This window comes from Drosophila montana, unplaced genomic scaffold (genome assembly GCF_035044405.1).
Source record: "Drosophila montana isolate Dmon_TW-CO22-7 unplaced genomic scaffold, ASM3504440v1 contig_2178_1, whole genome shotgun sequence".
Taxonomy (NCBI): domain Eukaryota; kingdom Metazoa; phylum Arthropoda; class Insecta; order Diptera; family Drosophilidae; genus Drosophila; species Drosophila montana.
Window position 1 is genome coordinate 1,764,977 of NW_026997075.1, and position 18,376 is coordinate 1,783,352.

The 18,376-nt window shown below is 41.2% G+C and overlaps 2 protein-coding genes across 2 annotated transcripts; one reads left to right on the plus strand and one right to left on the minus strand.

Annotated features, from left to right (window-relative positions):
• The first annotated feature begins 164 nt into the window (after nucleotides 1-164).
• SPR (Sex peptide receptor) lies at nucleotides 165-11,726 on the plus strand. The gene is made up of 4 exons (XM_064680879.1): nucleotides 165-943; nucleotides 4,509-4,639; nucleotides 7,069-7,130; nucleotides 10,996-11,726. Exons 1-4 carry the CDS (start codon nucleotides 367-369, stop codon nucleotides 11,723-11,725), a joined length of 1,500 nt encoding a protein of 499 aa, XP_064536949.1. The 5' UTR covers nucleotides 165-366; the 3' UTR covers nucleotide 11,726.
• A 2,508-nt stretch (nucleotides 11,727-14,234) lies between these two features.
• frma (fra mauro) lies at nucleotides 14,235-16,480 on the minus strand. Its single transcript, XM_064680976.1, has one exon. The coding sequence runs from the start codon at nucleotides 16,463-16,465 to the stop codon at nucleotides 14,468-14,470; it is 1,998 nt and encodes a 665-aa protein (XP_064537046.1). The 5' UTR covers nucleotides 16,466-16,480; the 3' UTR covers nucleotides 14,235-14,467.
• Between the last annotated feature and the right edge of the window lie 1,896 nt (nucleotides 16,481-18,376).

Here is an 18,376-nt window from a genome sequence, read left to right on the forward strand (position 1 = left end):
TACACAGTACACATATAGATACATAAGTACATGTAAAACTTTCGACATCGAGTTTTATTTGTGAAAAGTATTTCCAACTAAAATTGACTTCTTTCTTTCTTTGCAGACTAACAAAAAAAAAAAAAAAACAGAAAAAAAGAAAGGAAAAAACGAACATAAAAAGATGAAAGCAGCTTTGCTAAATTCTATGAATGCAGCAACGACAACAACAACAACAACTACAGTAAAAAACCCAAAAGTTGAGCACCCGAACAATCTGTAAACGAAGGGTAGGCAGCCAGCTCAATTCTCAAGCAGAAACGCCAAGAGAATTCTTAACGCGAGCCATTGACAGCAGCTGGTTGCATTTGACATGAAGCCCAACACATGGCCAGGAGCATCGATCAAAGTCTTCTAATTGAACTAGAGGAAATATCAACCTTGACCGCCGCAGCGACAGCCGCAGCCGAAGCATCCAGCATGGATAATAATACAGTCTATTCGTACGATATATCCGCAACGGACGTGCTCTATCAGTGGAGCGCAGCGGCCAGCGGTGCACGTGCCGTCGCCCAGTCGGAGGCATCTGGCCCATTACCCACAGCATCCGTTGCCGCCGTGGCAGAACGTTTGCCAGACCTGGTCGGGTCAATGCTGGAGACACGCGCCTCCCAGGCCAGCCTGAATGAGACACAATTTCTGCTGGTGGACTATGCGACCAGTATGAATGAGAGCCTCGACTATGCCTCCTATCAGCAGCAGCTGGGCAGCAGCGAGTGTCGTCAGATGGATGGTAATATGAGCTATTGGAATCTCACCTGCGATTCACCATTGGACTACGCTCTGCCGCTATACGGCTACTGCATGCCCTTCCTGCTCTTCATGACCATAATATCCAATTCGCTGATTGTGCTCGTGCTCAGCAAGAAAAGTATGGCAACGCCCACCAACTTTGTGCTAATGGGTAAGTGCCAAGCTTGGCAATTTATTATATATATCATAAGGCTTAAGTGTACAGCTGTAGATTACAGTATATCACAATAACCTTAAATTTTGCTGGATTGCAGTTTGAGTGCTAAGCACATTTTATCTGTCTCATAGAAGAATACGGGGCTTGGAACACGGAACGTGCTGACAATCCTTTCTCAGTAAACTCTAAGAACTAACATAAAATTGTGAAACTTTATTGCAGCGTTCAAGTTTATCAAGCTCAATAGATGTTTCTTTAGTAACAAAAATAATTTACTAGAATTTGCCACGCCCTCGTCTGAATGGCTTTAAGGCATAAATTCATACTTATACGATTATTTTATTGTCTTCTATTAGGAGGAGGGAGACAGACTCTCATATTTACATCACTGAAAAAATAGATAATAAGAAACATAGTTAGAGTAAGAACAGGCAAAAGAAGAAGAATACACAAAGACAACGGTAGGAAAAGAAAGACCAAGAAAGAAAGGGATATAGAGTATACTTTAGTGGGGGAACGATAATCTAATACTCATAATCAAGGGAAAACATACTGATAGATATTAATTCATGAGAATCGCATAGCAGGGCGTTCTTTTAAAAATACGTTTTATTTAATTTGCTGAGAAAGCGCGAAGTAATTTCCACCCAGCAGACTGGATTTCCGTTATCGCTGCAGCACTTTTGAAAGTTCAACAGCACTAGCAGCATTTCGTTATACTTCCGTAAAGAATTTTGTTAAAGTATTTGATTACGGATGATGATTGCGCAACTTGAGCTGCTCAACTAAAAAGTTTCTTGAGATTCAGTTAGCAACAAAGTATCGAAAATCGAAATTTCGATTGCAAACGATTCGCTCGCTGCTGTTTTCAAGGGCGAGGCCCAAAGCATCGCAATCGCTTTAAGCTCAGCCCACACAGCCAGCCCTTTTTCCCCAAACAATTTTATGATTATTACTTATTTTTTATTCCATGTCATTTCATCTGTGGAGTGCCCAGCCCTCCCTCTCCATCCCAATCCCCCTTCTCTGTCATGGAACACGCGCAGATCCATTTAATGCGTCACAATGTTAAATCAGGCAGAAGTTTTGCGAGATTTCAAAATAGCTGGCAATGTGCGTGCCAGGTTTTGCCCCAACACAAGCCCACTGCCACGCCTCCCCCCTTCCTGACTCTATATTACACTGGTTTGTGCCACGCGTTCCGCGCGCGGCAACTCCAAGTAATGCTGAGATATTCTAATAGCGTGTGTAATGCTAATGGCTGACTGACTAGGCGGCTGGGGAGAGGGGAGCTTTGTGCTCTGCGGCATTTGCCACTGATTTATGAAAAGTCGCTGACGACGGCACTGGGTTGGGACTTTGTACTGGCTGTAAGTGGCTTAGAGGCGCCTATCAGCCAGAGGATTGCGTCTTGGGGCAAGCCTAACTAAAGTGCACAACAGATAGGCCTCGCAAGCGATTCCGATTTCCGGCAAGGGGCCTGTCAATGCAATTTGTAGCCACAGATTATTTTAGCCCAAGAAGTTTTCAAGTAGAAATATGGGAGCTGAGCGTAAGACAATGTTAGCTACAAAGTGTCGCTCATAAGCCACGAGATGACAGTTTGAGGCAATTTTCAGCAAGCATTTCATAACGGACAACTGACAACTGTGGCATGCCACGCCACGCCACGCTGCTTGTCAATGGGTTAATCTCATTCAATGCGTGTCGAAGGGGGCGGTGCTGGTATGGTGTCCTCTGCAGGAGACGGCTAATCGCATTTGGCTGCCAGCAATGGGGACAAGGACGAGGCGAGCTAAGCGACAATAAATGACAGCAGTCCGAACATGAAATGAACTTTGACTTAAGCAAGCAACAACAACAAGCACAGTTGACTGAAACTGAACACGAAACCCCCACGGGGCAAAGGTCGGGACAGCGGTTACCCAGCAGAATAGTGAGAGACACTCAGGCACCCGCTAGTTCAAGTGGTAACCGACTTTGTCGTTGTGCCGTTCTGCTTCTCGTCTCGTCACACGGGGCGTATGATGAACTTGAACTTTAATGCAGCAACCAAGTAGAATGTAATATAAATAAAAACACAAAGTTGATTAGCTCTTGTTGCCACTGCCACCACTGCTGCTGCTGCTGCTGCTGCTGTTGCTGCTGTTGCTGCTGCCAGAGTGGCTGCAACTAATTAAAGTATCTATTTATTTAATTGACTCTTTTAAAACACTCAGCTGCAACAAGTGGGAACAAGTTAGTTGGCTATTCCATTATTGAATCAAGGATTCAACTTGGCCAGCCGCTCGTCTCTCTCGCTTTACTGGCATGGAAAAATATTTCATTCGAAGCCGTTTTCCCATGTTCAGGACAGAACTCGCGGTAGTTGGCAAGAGAATAGTCGATAAATCAAATGAGGTAGCAGGGCGATATTCGCACCCGTAATGTAAACAACTTATTTAGCAAGAACTGCAACTTTGAAGCAATATTCGTTGTTGCCAAACAGCTTTATTCATTGGCCAGATTTAACAAGCAGACAGATGACTGTCAACTATTGTCAGTGTGATTCTACTACTATCATGAGCAAAAGACAACAAAATCTGGTATGCGAAAGATTATGCTAAAGTTGCCAAGAACATGCAAAAATTGTCCCTTCATTTTGCTGTTTTGTTTATCGCTTAACATTTGTTTTGTCAGCCATTTTTATTTTCAGACTGACTTTCTTCGAGCAACTGTCAAAACATGGCATTAAAAACTTACTTTGCAGTCCATTCAGTGCGCGATAAGTTTGACAGTTGTCTTTTAAGCGTTGCCAACTGCAGTAAAGTTTGAGTTTTATAGGTGAAGTGTTGCAAAACGAAATTCAATGTGCTTTAGTTCTATTTAATAAAAAAAGCTTTAACTCACGTATAGTAAAAGAATTATTAAATTAGTAAATGTATATGTGCATAGGTATTATATTCTAAGGCCTAATGTCTTTTTAAAGTGGTCCAAATTGTTGGCTAACCCGAAATTTGGCCTTGGAAAAAGGGTCAAATTAGCAAAAGCCTTTTAAAAGTTGGCAACTACAGTTAAGTTTGAATTTAATAGGTTAGTTTTATTTGCACACTAAGCTTATGATAATAGTTTATACCTCTCGCCTATATATAATAAAAATAATTATAAATTAAACCAAATGCCTTTTTGAAGTGTTTCAAGTTGCAGGCTTAGCTAAAATCGGGCCTTGGTAAAGGGGTCAAATTAGCAAAAGCCTTTTAAGTGTTGGAAACTACAGTTAAGTTTGAATTTTATAGGTTAGTTTTATTTGCACACTTCGCTTATACCTCTCGCCTATATATAATTAAAATAATTAAAAATTAAACCAAATGCTTTTTTGCAGTGTTTCAAGTTGCTGGCTTAACTAAAATCGGGCCTTGGTAAAGGGGCCAAATTAGCAAAAACCAAATTTGTTTTTAAGCCCTACAATGAGTTGGTCATCGCCATCAATCCCCAGTCTAATCCAATTTGTCACATTGTTTGTTGTTTCTCTAACACTCGTTCTTTCTCTTTCTCTCTCTCTCTCTCTCTCTCTTTCCAGGCATGGCCATATGCGATCTGCTGACGGTTGTATTCCCCGCGCCCGGCCTCTGGTATATGTATACATTTGGCAATCATTATAAGCCCATGCATCCGGTCTCCATGTGCCTGGCCTACAGCATTTTCAATGAGGTAAACAACAAAATAATGCAAACTGAACCGCAACCACAACCACAACACGACACTGCACTACAAAAAAGGGAATACGCGGATAGTGTAGTGTTATTAAGTGCAAAAGAAGCAGCAGCAGAAACAAAAGCAGAAGCAGCATCTTTTAATTGCTTGGGCAAGTTCAAGAGGGTTCCTGCTTGGCATTGGAGTTGAGTGTTTATTGTTTGCTCTAGGACTCAAATTTAGCTGTATGTGGGGCAAGGTGGATACGTTGGGTGAGATAGAGAGGGGTTGGCGGAGGGCATATTGTAGGCGCTCATTGACCTAAATAAAATGCTTGGCTGCAAGTTGGCATCCTTTGTCTCTGCCGCTGCCGCTGCCGCTGCTGATGCTGCTGCTGCTGATGATGTATGACGCGTAAGCATACTGGGTCCTGAGGCACAGTTATTGTAGCTTCTACCCTTGGCCGTATCGTTATCGTTATCGTTATCGCGCTTACTGCTACGTTACGTTTGCACTTTGTGTGTCATTTCTGTCAGCATAATGAAAGGCAAAACGTTGATGGAAGCGCAAGTTGTGTCTAGTTGCGACAGTTTCAAGTTGCCGACTGCCACAAAAACTGAGTGCCAAATAGGGGGTAGCTAGCAGGCACCCGAATTGCCCACTCGTACAACATATTCAACACATTCATTCACTCATTCATTCATTCAATCATTCGTTTCTTCATTCGTTCACATTGCTCACACTTACTTATTCAATCGTGCGCTTTTTACATTATCTCTTCCTCCCCTACACCAGCCGGGGCACGAAGTCGCTGTCCGTTGTCGCACGTTTGCCTTGATTAATCAACATTTTCAATTTATGGCACTCGTTTAGAGCAGCAGCAACAGAGAAGAGGTGTGTCGCGGCTCGAGGCTGCGGCTGGGGCTAGGGCTGGGAGATGGCTAAAGATGGTGGCATAAAGCAAAACTGTTTACTCACTTCAATGGAGTAGTGTCGAGCTGATAAAATGTGCCCCATTGTTGTCGCCGTTGTTGTTGGCTTTGATGTTGCTGTTATTGTTGCCGCTACGTGCTGTGACCGGGCTCCCAAGGGATTTGTACCAGCTAAATTCCACGCTGTGCCCCGTATTGCAACAAGGGAATGGGCCCTGCCGTGCCGGAGTAGGTTGAGTTAAGTATTCGGATGGAGTCTCTAAATGTGTCTCTGGCTATCTGCGTATGACGGCCATAAAATTCAACTCACATACAAAGGGCTGTAATAACCGCCAGGCGACCATTGCAACTGAAGTTGAAGATTTCGTTACATTTCCCTTGAAATTTATATGCCTCTCGCAAGTCTTGAAAGTCTCGGGCGGCGCGTTTAATGGCCATGTTAATGTGTCAGCCGTGCAGTGTCTGGAGTGGTGCTCCTCCTGTTTAACAAGGAAACTTGCTAGCACTCTTAGCCGGAATAATAACATCAGCATTATCAGCAACAACAACAACAACAACAGCAACATCATTAACAACGACAATAACAACAACAGTTATGAAACAACTATCTAAGCCCCTAGTCTGACACTAGGTTGGGTGCTTCTTGTAATTGCAGCTGTGCCTCTTGTCAGAGCTGTCAGATAAATTCCCATAAATCGGATTAGTCCACAGTTAGCTGCACAAATGTAGTTGGCATTGCACTGTGTGGGCGCAACGTGTGCCACAGCATGTAAGCTGCAAGTGGATTGAATAACAGCAGCATTTTGTGAGCTGAACTTCTACGAAAGGCACATGGGATTGCGGTAGACTGGAGCTGAATGCTGTTGCGGGTTACTGCTGCAGTCCCTTACGTATTATAGCACATAATGCATAAATTCCGCATGGCAGACGACTTTCGCATTTTGCAAATTTTAAAATGTTCCACACAACAGATTCATAAAATGGACTTAACTATGCACAAGTTGGCAACACTCTAGGGGTTTAAGTCTTGAGCTCATTGAGAAATACCCTTTCGGATATGTGGATTAGATTTGTTTATATTAAAGCTTTATTTCCTACTGATTGCTGCATTGGTGACATATTATATAGTAGACCGAGTAAATAAGGTTTCACAGACTTTAAACATGACCGATCATCCCTAAGTCAGCTGTAAAATAAAGTGGTTCGATCAGGCCGACTTCATGTAACAAATACACGAGCTGAGTGACTTGATTGTATAAACTCTTGATGCAGATTAAGAATATATATACTCTTTGGGCTCGGAGATGTCTCCTTCTATGCGATAATCCATCTACACGGCTATCCTAGTGAAAATATTGTTAGAAGTTAACGATACATTTATGTCTTCGAGTCCGTCAGTCGGCGCAATTAAAGGATTTGCCAAATCGGACAAACACAAACGCAATAACATATTCACATATGGACTTATATTTAACGTGATTATTCTACGACTTATGGTCTTCTATCTATTTACAGATTATGCCCGCCATGTGCCACACCATCTCCGTGTGGCTGACTCTGGCGCTAGCCGTGCAAAGGTAAATATAAAATAAATGCTTTAGCTCACATGTTTAAATATCAGTCATCATCTGGCTTAGACTTTGACTTTGACTCTGACTCTGAAGCTGACTCTGTGCCTGACTGGGACGCATACGCATACCCCTACTCGGACTTGGCTGACTGACAGCGAGAGCTCTTGACGTGTCAATGGCATAATAAATCAGCTGTGGCTCAGTCGACTGCGTTGTCGTGTTGTCAATACACTCACAGCTGCCTTTGCCACACAAATTGTGCGCACAAACAAAAAGTGAAGCTTCAGCCAGGACCTGTTTTTCGTCCAGTTAACGCCGCGTATGAGTAATGTGCGTGGCAATGGCCATGAACATGGCACATACACACATGTGTGTGCAGCAGTGTGTGCGTGTATGCGCTCAATCAATCGCATTTGTTTTACAAATCTCGTGTTGTATTTTCTCTTTGCGGCCCACTCAAACAAATGAAAGACAAAATATGCTGTTGTCCACGTGCAAAGTACGAATTTCTTCAGAATGACATGCATACCCCTACGAAAGTATATATTTTTAAGCATGTCTTTGTTTCATGTGGCTCAAAAAGCAACGCTCATTGACGATGCACTATGCCGAAAATACTTGACTTTTGCGGCATAAGAGTATTCAAATTGAATATTTTCTAGTCGTGGCTATTTGTGTTTAAATATATGCCGAGAATTTAATTTAATTAATGAGCAAATATCTAATAATAAAATCTAAATACACTCTTTGACTAAATCGACAAAAAAAAGTCCCTTGGCGGAATCGCGCACCCACTGAGAATGAGTTTTTTGCAACAAAATGTCAATTGGCCGCAGTCCTTAAATTCAAATTGTTTTTCTATAAAGCAATAAATAAGCCCAGCAACATTAAGGACCGCTCAGAGTGGGTCAATGCTGTAAATGTTTTATGTGTACATAAATGTATATATGTATACATATATATGTATATATATATATATATGTACATGAAAAGCAAAAGAAAACGCAACAAGGAAAACAAAAACAAAATGAAAAACAATAAACTAATATGTATAAAATTGGCAACATAAATCGTGAATGTGTCGGTGTCTGCGCCCTCCGCCCACCCCTGCCCTTTGTGACTGCTTCTGTGAGTGGCAAATGTGTATAAAAATTCACATCTAAAAATTTTCAAGTGGTATGAAGCATGGGGCAAGGACCACTTGAAAGCCGGCGCATTGTTCTATTAACTCATGTGTGGGATCATAAATTTTATAGCTTGCAAATAAAAGAAAAAGAAAGAAAAAAACAACAACAACAAATTTCAAAGACAAAAAAAAAACAGGCTCTGAGCCGAAAAAAATTTCTATGAAAATAGTCATAAATATTTGTGCCATTATGCGACTTGGACCGCTTCAAGTGGTCGCTGGCTTGCAGTGTGTGTGTGTGAGTGTGTATGTTTGAGTGTGTGTGTGCTACAAATAGCTAAATAATATGTTGTGGTGGCATGGGACACATTCAGCAGACATCCCTTTGCTCACATTTTCTAAAATGCGTTGAAAATTGCCAGAGGACAAATAGCGCGATAAAACAGTCAACGTTTATTGTTATTATTGCCTTTATTGTTGGTGTTGGTGTTGTTGTTGTTGTTGTTGTAGTTGCTGTTTTTGTTGTCGTTGTTGCTGTTGTCCTCCTGCTGCGTCCTTGTCAACTTATTGTATTTCAAGTGATTTCATGGCAAACAGAAGTAAAAGAATCGTACGTCAAAGTTGGACGCTGTTACAAGCTGCAGCACTTTGTGCAAACTGTGTTTGCGGCCGTGTAAGGGTGTGTGACAGTGTGTGTGAATAAAATACGTTAATGTATTAAGCAAGAGAGATCAGCTATTCGCGTCTTGCCGAAATATAAATACCCTGCTAGACAAATTGTTTGTTTTCGATCAGTTTTGAATATAGCGAAGATCGAAATATCTTGAAGCAATTGACACACATTTTCCATGCTTGAACTTCATTTTCGACTGATACTTCCTATAGCAACAATAATTCCTATAAAGCAATAATTCCTATATAATTCTACGATCCAGACTGTGTCGACATATTTATTGTCTACAATTGAAAATCGGATCTGTGTTTACTGGCATGACGATAGCAACTAGATAGATAGATAGATAGATAGATAGTTTACTTAGAAACAGACTGACAGATTCAGCTTCGGCGACTCGACTATTGACATTTATCAAGAATATATCTAAGTTAAATGGTATCTGCTTCTATGCGTTACGCATTTCATGAGAATATTATAGTACCCCCTACAAGGGTACAATTAATAAGTAATTAATGAATCTCTGATAGAGCGGCAGTAGTAGCTGTGGAGGTGCTCGATTCACAAAGCCAATAAACTGGATTATAACCAGTTTTCAAGTGTAATTTACTAATTAGTCATGCCGACTGAGTATGTGAATGAGTACTTTTAAGTAGCATCCATAAGCTGAATCAACGGTTGCGCCAACTGTTGCCCAATTACCAAATGAGCGTAATGAATTAGCTGAATAATTGAATGACTATAAATAAATAGCAAGCAGGCAAATTGTGCGAAAGGATATTTTTGAAAACCTTTGGCGAATTTAAAATATATTTGTGCTCAGCCGTTTTGAAGGGTTATGCTAATTACTCGTGCTAATTATTTGGTTGGGTGAATTGCGTATAATTTCTTGATTTATTATGCCGCATCGCTGATGAATGCTGGTTGCCTTTTATGGCAAATCAAGCAAATTGCAAGTGGACAGGATCAGAAACAAGCAGAACACAGACTCGGGGCAGCCTCATAAATGTTATTCATTCAATTATTAATATCAATTCCATTTAGGGCTAAACGACTGGCAATCGCTTTGTCCTTTGTTTACGATTGCTTTCAACTTTAATGAAATCCCCGCTTGACAAAGGTTCAATGAAAGATTGATTGAGAACCATTTTGAAGTGCCGGCGCGACCAGGACGAGACAGGCCAGGCCAGGCCAAGCTAGGCCAGGACACGGTTTCAACTGTGGGCGTGCCGATAATTATGCGCATAAATTAAGCAGGGCACAGCATTAAGACGACCAAGCGAAGAGTCTAGCAAAGCTGCGGGAGCTTAGCGCAGACATACTTTGTGGACCACAACTTTGGCTAGGGTATTTGGGTGGGAATTAGGGAGTTGCCTTCAAGTGCAAACTATAAGGCGGCGCAAAAGTCGCGGCCAAAAGTTTCCACAAATTCCAAAACATGCGCGGCAACACCGTCCAATATCCTGGCCTGCTTGGGCCTGCTTGGGCCAGGGACCCAATTTGCTGCAAGTTGACACCGAGCACTTTCCACACAAATTACTCAAATTACAAAAATTATGAAATTATTAAGCGCCAAGTTGATTAGCTTTTCTTCAGATTGAGCTTTGATTGCGTGTGGTCCTGGTGCATCTGGCAATCGCTGGCTAGCGACAGGTGACGACATTGTCAACACATTGCTATCATAAATTGAGACCAGCAAAATTGTGTTATTCCATGGCCAGCCAGAGGCTATAACATTATATTAGGCAAATGCGCAAAGGCAACGTTGGCGCTTTTATGCCTTAACTCGGCTAACATTTCATGAATAAAATCCATTGCCAGACGCTCTAATGGCCGCCAGAAAGCTCCAACATGAGACGCACAGCAATGCACATTAAAGATTTAGCCACAGATTTAATATATAAAATATAGCATACATTTTTAAAATATGCACAACAGCAAGTTCTTTAACACTTATGGTTATCTTCGTTCGATAAAGCATTTTTATATTGAGCTCGAATGAATTTAACGAAAATCTAGAAACCTACACAGACAAGGGACATTCAATGACATTGTAAACTTTTTAATTGCAGGTACATTTACGTCTGTCATGCTCCGATGGCGCGTACCTGGTGCACCATGCCGCGAGTAAGGCGTTGCACCTTCTACATAGCCCTGCTGGCGTTTTTGCACCAGCTGCCGCGCTTTTTCGATCGCACCTATATGCCCATGGATATCGAGTGGAACGGCAACGAGACAGAGGTTTGCCATCTGGAGACATCGCTGTGGGTGCATGAGTACGTGGGCGTCGATTTATATTACACCAGCTACTATCTATTCCGAGTACTATTTGTCAATCTGCTGCCGTGCATTATTCTGGTTACGCTCAACATTCTGCTGTTCGCTGCCTTGAGGCAGGCGCAGGAGCGGCGCAAGCTGCTGTTCCGCGAGAACCGCAAGAAGGAGTGCAAGAGGCTGCGGGATTCAAATTGCACCACCTTGATGCTGATTGTTGTCGTCTCGGTCTTTTTGATTGCTGAAATACCCATTGCCGTCGTTACCGCCATGCACATTGTTAGCTCGCTGATCATTGAATTCCTGGACTATGGCATTGCCAACATATTTATAATGCTGACCAATTTCTTTTTGGTGCTCAGCTATCCGATTAACTTTGGCATATATTGCGGCATGTCGCGACAGTTTCGCGAGACATTCAGGGAGATATTTATGGGGCGTGTCGCTGGTAAAAAGGAGAGCTCGTCCAAATACTCGATTGTGAATGGCCCCCGCACCTGCACCAACACCAACGAGACTATCCTCTAGTAATTGGTGATGTTGGTGCCGCGGCGCGGCAGCAGCGACCAGCGTCGCGGCACCGCCGTATGCACCGCCGTTGCCGAGGGCTCCGCCGTGACCACGTCGGATGCACAGGGCAAAGCGCCGCAGCGTCAACATCTGCAGTTGCATCATCACCATCATCATCATCATCATCATCGTCGGACCAGCAACATGGACATCATAGCCGAGGAGCGCAATGTCTAAGGTTTGCCAACATCATTTTGGCTCTGTGGGCGCAGGTAAAGATGGTAAAGATCATTTGTTGACTATGTAAGAAATATGTGCGAATTCTCTGGTTTCAAACCAACTAATTAAATGTTCCATTGAGTACGACAAAAATTGAATAGCTATGAAGTTCGATTTCGATCTTAACCCTTTTGCCAATTAGAATATTTTCTTGGCCAACACCTTTATGTCTGTGTGTGTACGTGTGATGGCAAATACGATTTGATATCCAAATGCTATATACACTAATGTTAATCTTTGATCCCAGATTATCAAACTTACGGTATTCATATACTAACCAAAAATAAAATAACTAAATAATTAATCTGAAAACCATGCAGATTTTAGATGTTCAATGTTTGTTCAAGTTCACTGATTAAAATGTTAAATACCTATTTAAATATGTGTATTTATGAATGTGTACCAAACTATAAAATATGTATTACCAAATATTAAATATGTATAATGCATCACTAGAGAACATTTGAAATTAGCATTCCAGTCTACTGGAACTTCAAGTTTATGGAGTGAAACTTGATTGGTTTACAATTAAAAAAGAGAGAAAAGTGAATTAAATGTTTAAAGAATTGGCAAACTTGAAGTGATAGCTAACTTGAATAAATTATATAATATACTTCTTATTAAATGGCGTAAGAATAAAAGAAATGTTTAAGCAAGCTCTGATAACCATATACAACAATTAGTTATGTACGAATATATCTATACCTTATCAAAACAATTTTGAAATTCTATTTGAAACTAAAAGATATAATAAATGTATAAATTAAATTTAATTGAATACAAAAATAATTACAGGAACCGCATGGAATAGTGTAGTATGTATTCAAAAAATAAAATAAAATGGAAATAAAAAGAAATAAAACAGAAACTGACCTAAAAAGTATTTACATAAATAAATACAAAAGATGCTAATCCAAAAAGTTTATTTTTGTGTGATTTTTGTGCGGCATTCGTAAAAGTTATTGTAAACAATAACAAAAACAAAAAAAAAAAATAAAGAATTAAACTTTAACAATAAGCTGATTTTGTGTAAGTGAAAACTAATCTTAAGCTAAACAACAGACACCGAACGAAAATATATGAAACTCATTTAAATTTGTAAACCTTTTGAGCCCCAAAGCTTACGGATTTAAATGACAGCAAATATTTTCAATAAGTAAAATCAATAAAACGAATTTCAAGTTGACAAAGTAGCAACAATAAGTTTCAATCTTTGGTGTTTGCAAGTAAAATAACTATATCCAAAAATATATATATATATATATACATATATAAGTACTTGAAAATTTGAAAAAAAAAAAAAAACAAAAAATACATTCAATGATATTTAACAGTTTTAGGATTTTTTGTGTAATGTTTTTTTTTTTTTTGCCTAGATCTAAGCAATTATAGGCACATATACAAGTACATACATATACATATATAAATGTAAGTAATAAACCGAATCAATGTTGATATGTCTGTGTACAAGTATTTATTTAAGAGAGAAAAAACAAAAATAATACAAATTTCAAGTTTAAATGTTTTAAATGGATGTAATTCAGTTGAATAACAAAAAGAAATATAAATAAACCAAAACTTCAAGTTTTCTGTCTGAATGGAAATAACTTTTACGTGTTACTTTATTAAATCTTGTTTTATTATCAATTCTGATTTCAGAGAATATCCGGCCAGAGGTGCTAAAGTATTTTGTCGTCATTTTAAAGTTAACCCAGCCAAATATCTCGTCTTAACACTCGAGCGCACAATTTCCAGATTGCTTCTTCAATTTGTCAATTTATAACTTATTCCTTATTTAAATTAATATAAATTAAATTAAATATTGATTTGTAATAAATAATACAAAATTAATTAGCTAACGAGAACTTAATGACGCAGGTCATTATAGCAAATAGTCTAGTATATATATATTTTTACATAAATCACTTACAAAATAAACAACAAAACAACCGCATCTAATAGCGATAGCGGAGGCGAGTGAGTCAGAGACTGTGAGAAAGCGAATGAGAATAGCGAAAAAGAGCGATTGAGAGGGAGAGTAAAAGTAGGAGAACGTGCTAGAAAGTCAAAGGCATATCAGCATGTTACCAACTTGACTTCATGAAAATCGCATAGAAGGGTGATTCACCTTAAAAGTGAACCGGCGCAGTTGCAAAGCCAATTGAGTTACACACATCTTGTAATAAAAACGCAATTTAGAATACAATAAATAAACTTTTCATAGCAACAGAGATTCTATCGTAATATATAAGGATATACAAAATAATATATTTTTTATTTTTGCCTGGGTTCCAAGCTAAGCGGAGTTATTAGAAAGGAGAATGAAAATTTGTCTCCCAAATGCCACATCGAATGTCGCTAGTTTCTAAAGTTTTCGCGACGCAGCTTGAAGTTTTGATCATATTTATACTCAATATACCTCTATTTATGCGTTTGCATTTTTCTGTTCGATTAGCAGCATCTGCTTAGAGCCTTCATCAGCTAGTACAATTGACAGGGGCTTCGTGTCTGTGTCCACTCACAGCCGAAGGCACATGCAAAGGGCTTGGAGCTGGCGACGGCATCGTTGACCCGCTGCCGGCTACCGCCATGGAGGCTGCTATCCTCCAGATCCGGATCGTCCTGGCAGAAGAACTGGGCAAAGTTTAAAAAGAAATGCTGCTGCACTGTGTGCCCCCCTTCGGATGGAGTGTCGTTGTCAGCCGTTGCATTTGAGCTGGTGGCCCTAAAAAAGCTGTCATAGGCCAAGCCCAACCCATTCACATCGGCAAATTTCTCATCGGCCATTTGGTCGTGACGACGAAACAGACAACGCCTGTTACTGCTAAATCGCCGATTGATGAGCAGGCGAATTTTTTGCAGTCCTGTTGCCTTCCTGCCACGCCAATTGTAAAACACATCGGTGGGCGCAAAGCCATGCGATAGCTCGTGTGCGAGCAGAAAGCCCAGTGCGCTATGCGTGTACAGCTCCGCCTGATGTGGTCGGTACAGATTAGCACCCAGCAGCGATTGCGGTAGGATTACCATATTACGATCAGGCAAAAAGAACGGCGAGGCATAGCTGCCAAATCCATCAGACTGCAGTAAATATAGTTCGTTGTCTGTTTCCACATGCTCCGCCCTGTCAGCAGCTGCAGTCGCCGCCGCCCAGCGCTCAGCCTGGCCCAGCATTGCCAACAGATTGCCATAGTAGTCACTGGCATTGAGCTGCAGCTGAGCGTAGTGCGCCTCAAGCGTTTGTTGCTGCTGCTCCGCACTGCCCAAAGGCAGCACGCCGACACGTAGCCGCATGCGTTTCAGCTTCTCGAGCAGAAAGCGCTGTGTGGCGGGCCTAAACTGATTGCGATTGTCCAACAGCCGCAGCTCAAATCGCTGGCGCAGCTGCTCGAACAGCTCATGCATTGTGGCATTTGTGAGTTGTCGCTGCTCCGGCGGCTGCTGCTGCTCCAGCAGCCAAACGGCAGCATGCGTCAGCAGCTGGCGCGACTGCGCGGCGCACTCTTGCCGCCCAAATGTCGATGCCGGCAACATGTCCAATTTGTGCATAAGCCGCAGCTGCAGATAGCGAGCGATGAGCGGTGCCGGCTCCGCGGCCAGCATAACGGACGCACAGCGCACGTGGGACTGCAACTCAATTGTAGTCAATAGTTCTGGCACTTCCAGTAGCTGCAACCAGTAAGTAGGGAACGGCATCTCCCCAAGCTCCTCGTCGTGCTCCCTTTCGCGGACCTCCTTAAACAATTTTCTAAGGCCACATAACAATAGCTGATTCTCCAGCCGTTTGACCTGCAGCCAGAGCTTGCCCTGTGCCACGCCCAGCGGCTGTAGAGCGTGATAAAGTTGTCTGAAGCGCGTGCGATTCAACGGCTGAAAGTCATCCAGAAACTCAACCGCTAGAACTGGCCATGGCGGTTGCAGCTGCAGCAGCCACAGCTCCGCATCCGTAAGCTTCAGAGATTTCGACAGTGATTTCCGCTCAGTTTCGTACTGCCACAGTGAGGGGAGCCCATAGCTCTTTATTAAGCGCAGCAGTGGTCTCCAGTCATTCTCCTCGGTCTCCATATCGACGTGGCTAAATTCGCGCAGCCAGCGCACAAATCGCCCCACATCGTAGCGTTCGTTGAGGGCTCGACAGGCTGCATAGCTATCGCGCAGCAGCTGGACAAAGCGCGGCTGGCCAGGGGATGGCGGCTGCTCCAGCAATGCTGCCAGCCGCTCATGGTACACATAATCCAGTTGCTCCAACTGACTGCTGTAAGCGTCAGCGACATGCGCCTGGGCCCAGCCACCGCAGGCATGCTCATAGAAATCCACGCACGCATCGGCGCTGGCGTTCATGTGGCGCACCAAGTAGCCGGGCAGCCTCTGGCTGGCATTGCCCGCCACAATGCTGGCGAGGATTGGCAGCAACAGCGACTGCAGCTTGCACATTGCACGTACGTTGCCCATGAAAATAGCGTGTGAACTGCGCAACACCATTTGCCGATGCGATCGATGATAATGAGGCAAGCGCTGTGCCTTTTGAAACCGGCAGCGCTGACGCTAAATGCCCCCCTTGATAACCCACTCAGAGTCTGCTGCTCTGATGACATCATCGCCTTCAATTCAATGAGCGCCGATGCGCAGGGTAAGTAATATATTACCTAACTGAAAAGCGAACTACGCAACTGGCAATAAAGCTGAGTAGTGAAGGTGCTATTATCTTATATATGGCTTCGTGGCTTGACCTCTAGATCAATTTGGCATCTAAATCTGGCCACATTTTTTAGTCGAAATTAGGTTTGGCTTTTTGTTCATGGTTTGACCTCTAGATCAATTTGGCATCTAAATCTGGCATCATTATTCTTGGTCAAAAATATATGTGATAATGGTACCCTCAAATATCAAATATAGACATCGGTCAAAATTTCCCAACCCCATAACTCGGTTAAAACTCAACCGATTTTCATAAGGTTAGGCTCTTTGTTCGTGGCTTGACCTCTAGATCAATTTGGCATCTAAATCTGACAACATTATTTTCATTCAAAATTCATGTGAAAATGGTACCCTCAAATATATCCTACAGAGACATAAGTCGAAATTTCCCAATCCCATAACTCGGTCAAAACTAAACCGATTTTCATAAGGTTTAGCTTTTATGGTTTAACCTCTAGATCAATTTGGCATCTAAATCTGACAACACTATTTTTAGCCAAATTCATATGAAATTTCCCATATCGCTGAAACAAGTCTTCATTAAGTTCTTATGTAAGGCTTTGAAAATAACTTTGATGCAAATCGGACAAAACTTACAGCTACACCAATTAAATCTTTGAATCGCACTTTCCACCGAGGAATCTTTGATTTCCAAAAATGTGAAACACTTTTTAAATGATTTGTCATATAGATCCTTAGAAATGAATATGAGCGCAAAACGTCACCCACCAAATCTTTGAACTCTATCTTTTCCCCCAGCAAGGAGGAATGCCATTTTCAAAAAATATGAAACACCCCGCAAATGAATTTGAACAAAGATCTTTGAAAATGAGTTAAAGGCCAATCGGATAGTAAACAATAAGTTTCATAAAAATGTTCACATGCGGGTTGAATTTTCCGAAACCCCTTAAGGTAACCACAAATTTCAGTTTCCTAATATTTACGTTTTGGGCTGCGCGTTAATCATCAATCACTCAGTCAGTCAGTCAGGACAAAAAGTATTATATATAGAGATATATAGTTAACGGTTCGAAACAGCAGCCAGCCTTAGGTTTGGCTCATGAACCTGGATCAATCTTTGGTTTGTCATTTTCATAAAACCATTCTAACTTTGAATACCAGCTGCCGGGTTTTGTTTTTACATTTCATATATATTTCCATATACAAGCTCCCCATTAAATTTAATCTCTAACAAAAAAGTGATTCTATGCAATGGCTCAAGTTATTTAGGTGCTGAGCCTACGTCTCCTTGAATTTTTTTTTTATAAAGTCAAAACCTATTTTTTTTTTAAAAAAAATATGGCTTTTGGTTCTGCTTTAACCAAAGCTAGCTTCAAATTGCTTCGGTTAAAAAACAGTTTACAATCTTTAAAGACATTTGTAAATTTTAATTTTTAATTCAATTGATTATTTAATCTCAGTAAATTTTTGACTTTAATTTGACTTAATTGTATAAGCTCCAGTGCCAAAATGATATACTATCTATAGGTAAGACTTGTTCATTTTGATTATAATTTTATACACTTTTAATAAATAATTTACTTTAAAGTTTTAGTTAAGAATACTTTTTCTCAACTAACAACTTCCTTTTTTGCTCTAAAATGATGTGGGAAAAGTGGCACAGCTGTTCGGACATATGATGTTGGTGATGTTATTGGAAATTTTTATATTCTCATAGAGCCTTAAGCTCTTAAT

What these genes read in the sequence shown, in the direction of transcription:
- SPR (XM_064680879.1), top strand. Translation starts at nt 367, where the DNA reads ATGGCCAGGAGCATCGATCAAAGTCTTCTAATTGAACTAGAGGAAATA. An exon ending in CACCAACTTTGTGCTAATGG is followed by an intron (nt 944 to 4,508) that starts GTAAGTGCCAAG and finishes CTCTCTTTCCAG; the next exon opens with GCATGGCCATATGCGATCTG. An exon ending in CCTACAGCATTTTCAATGAG is followed by an intron (nt 4,640 to 7,068) that starts GTAAACAACAAA and finishes ATCTATTTACAG; the next exon opens with ATTATGCCCGCCATGTGCCA.
- frma (XM_064680976.1), bottom strand. Translation starts at nt 16,465, where the DNA reads ATGGTGTTGCGCAGTTCACACGCTATTTTCATGGGCAACGTACGTGCA.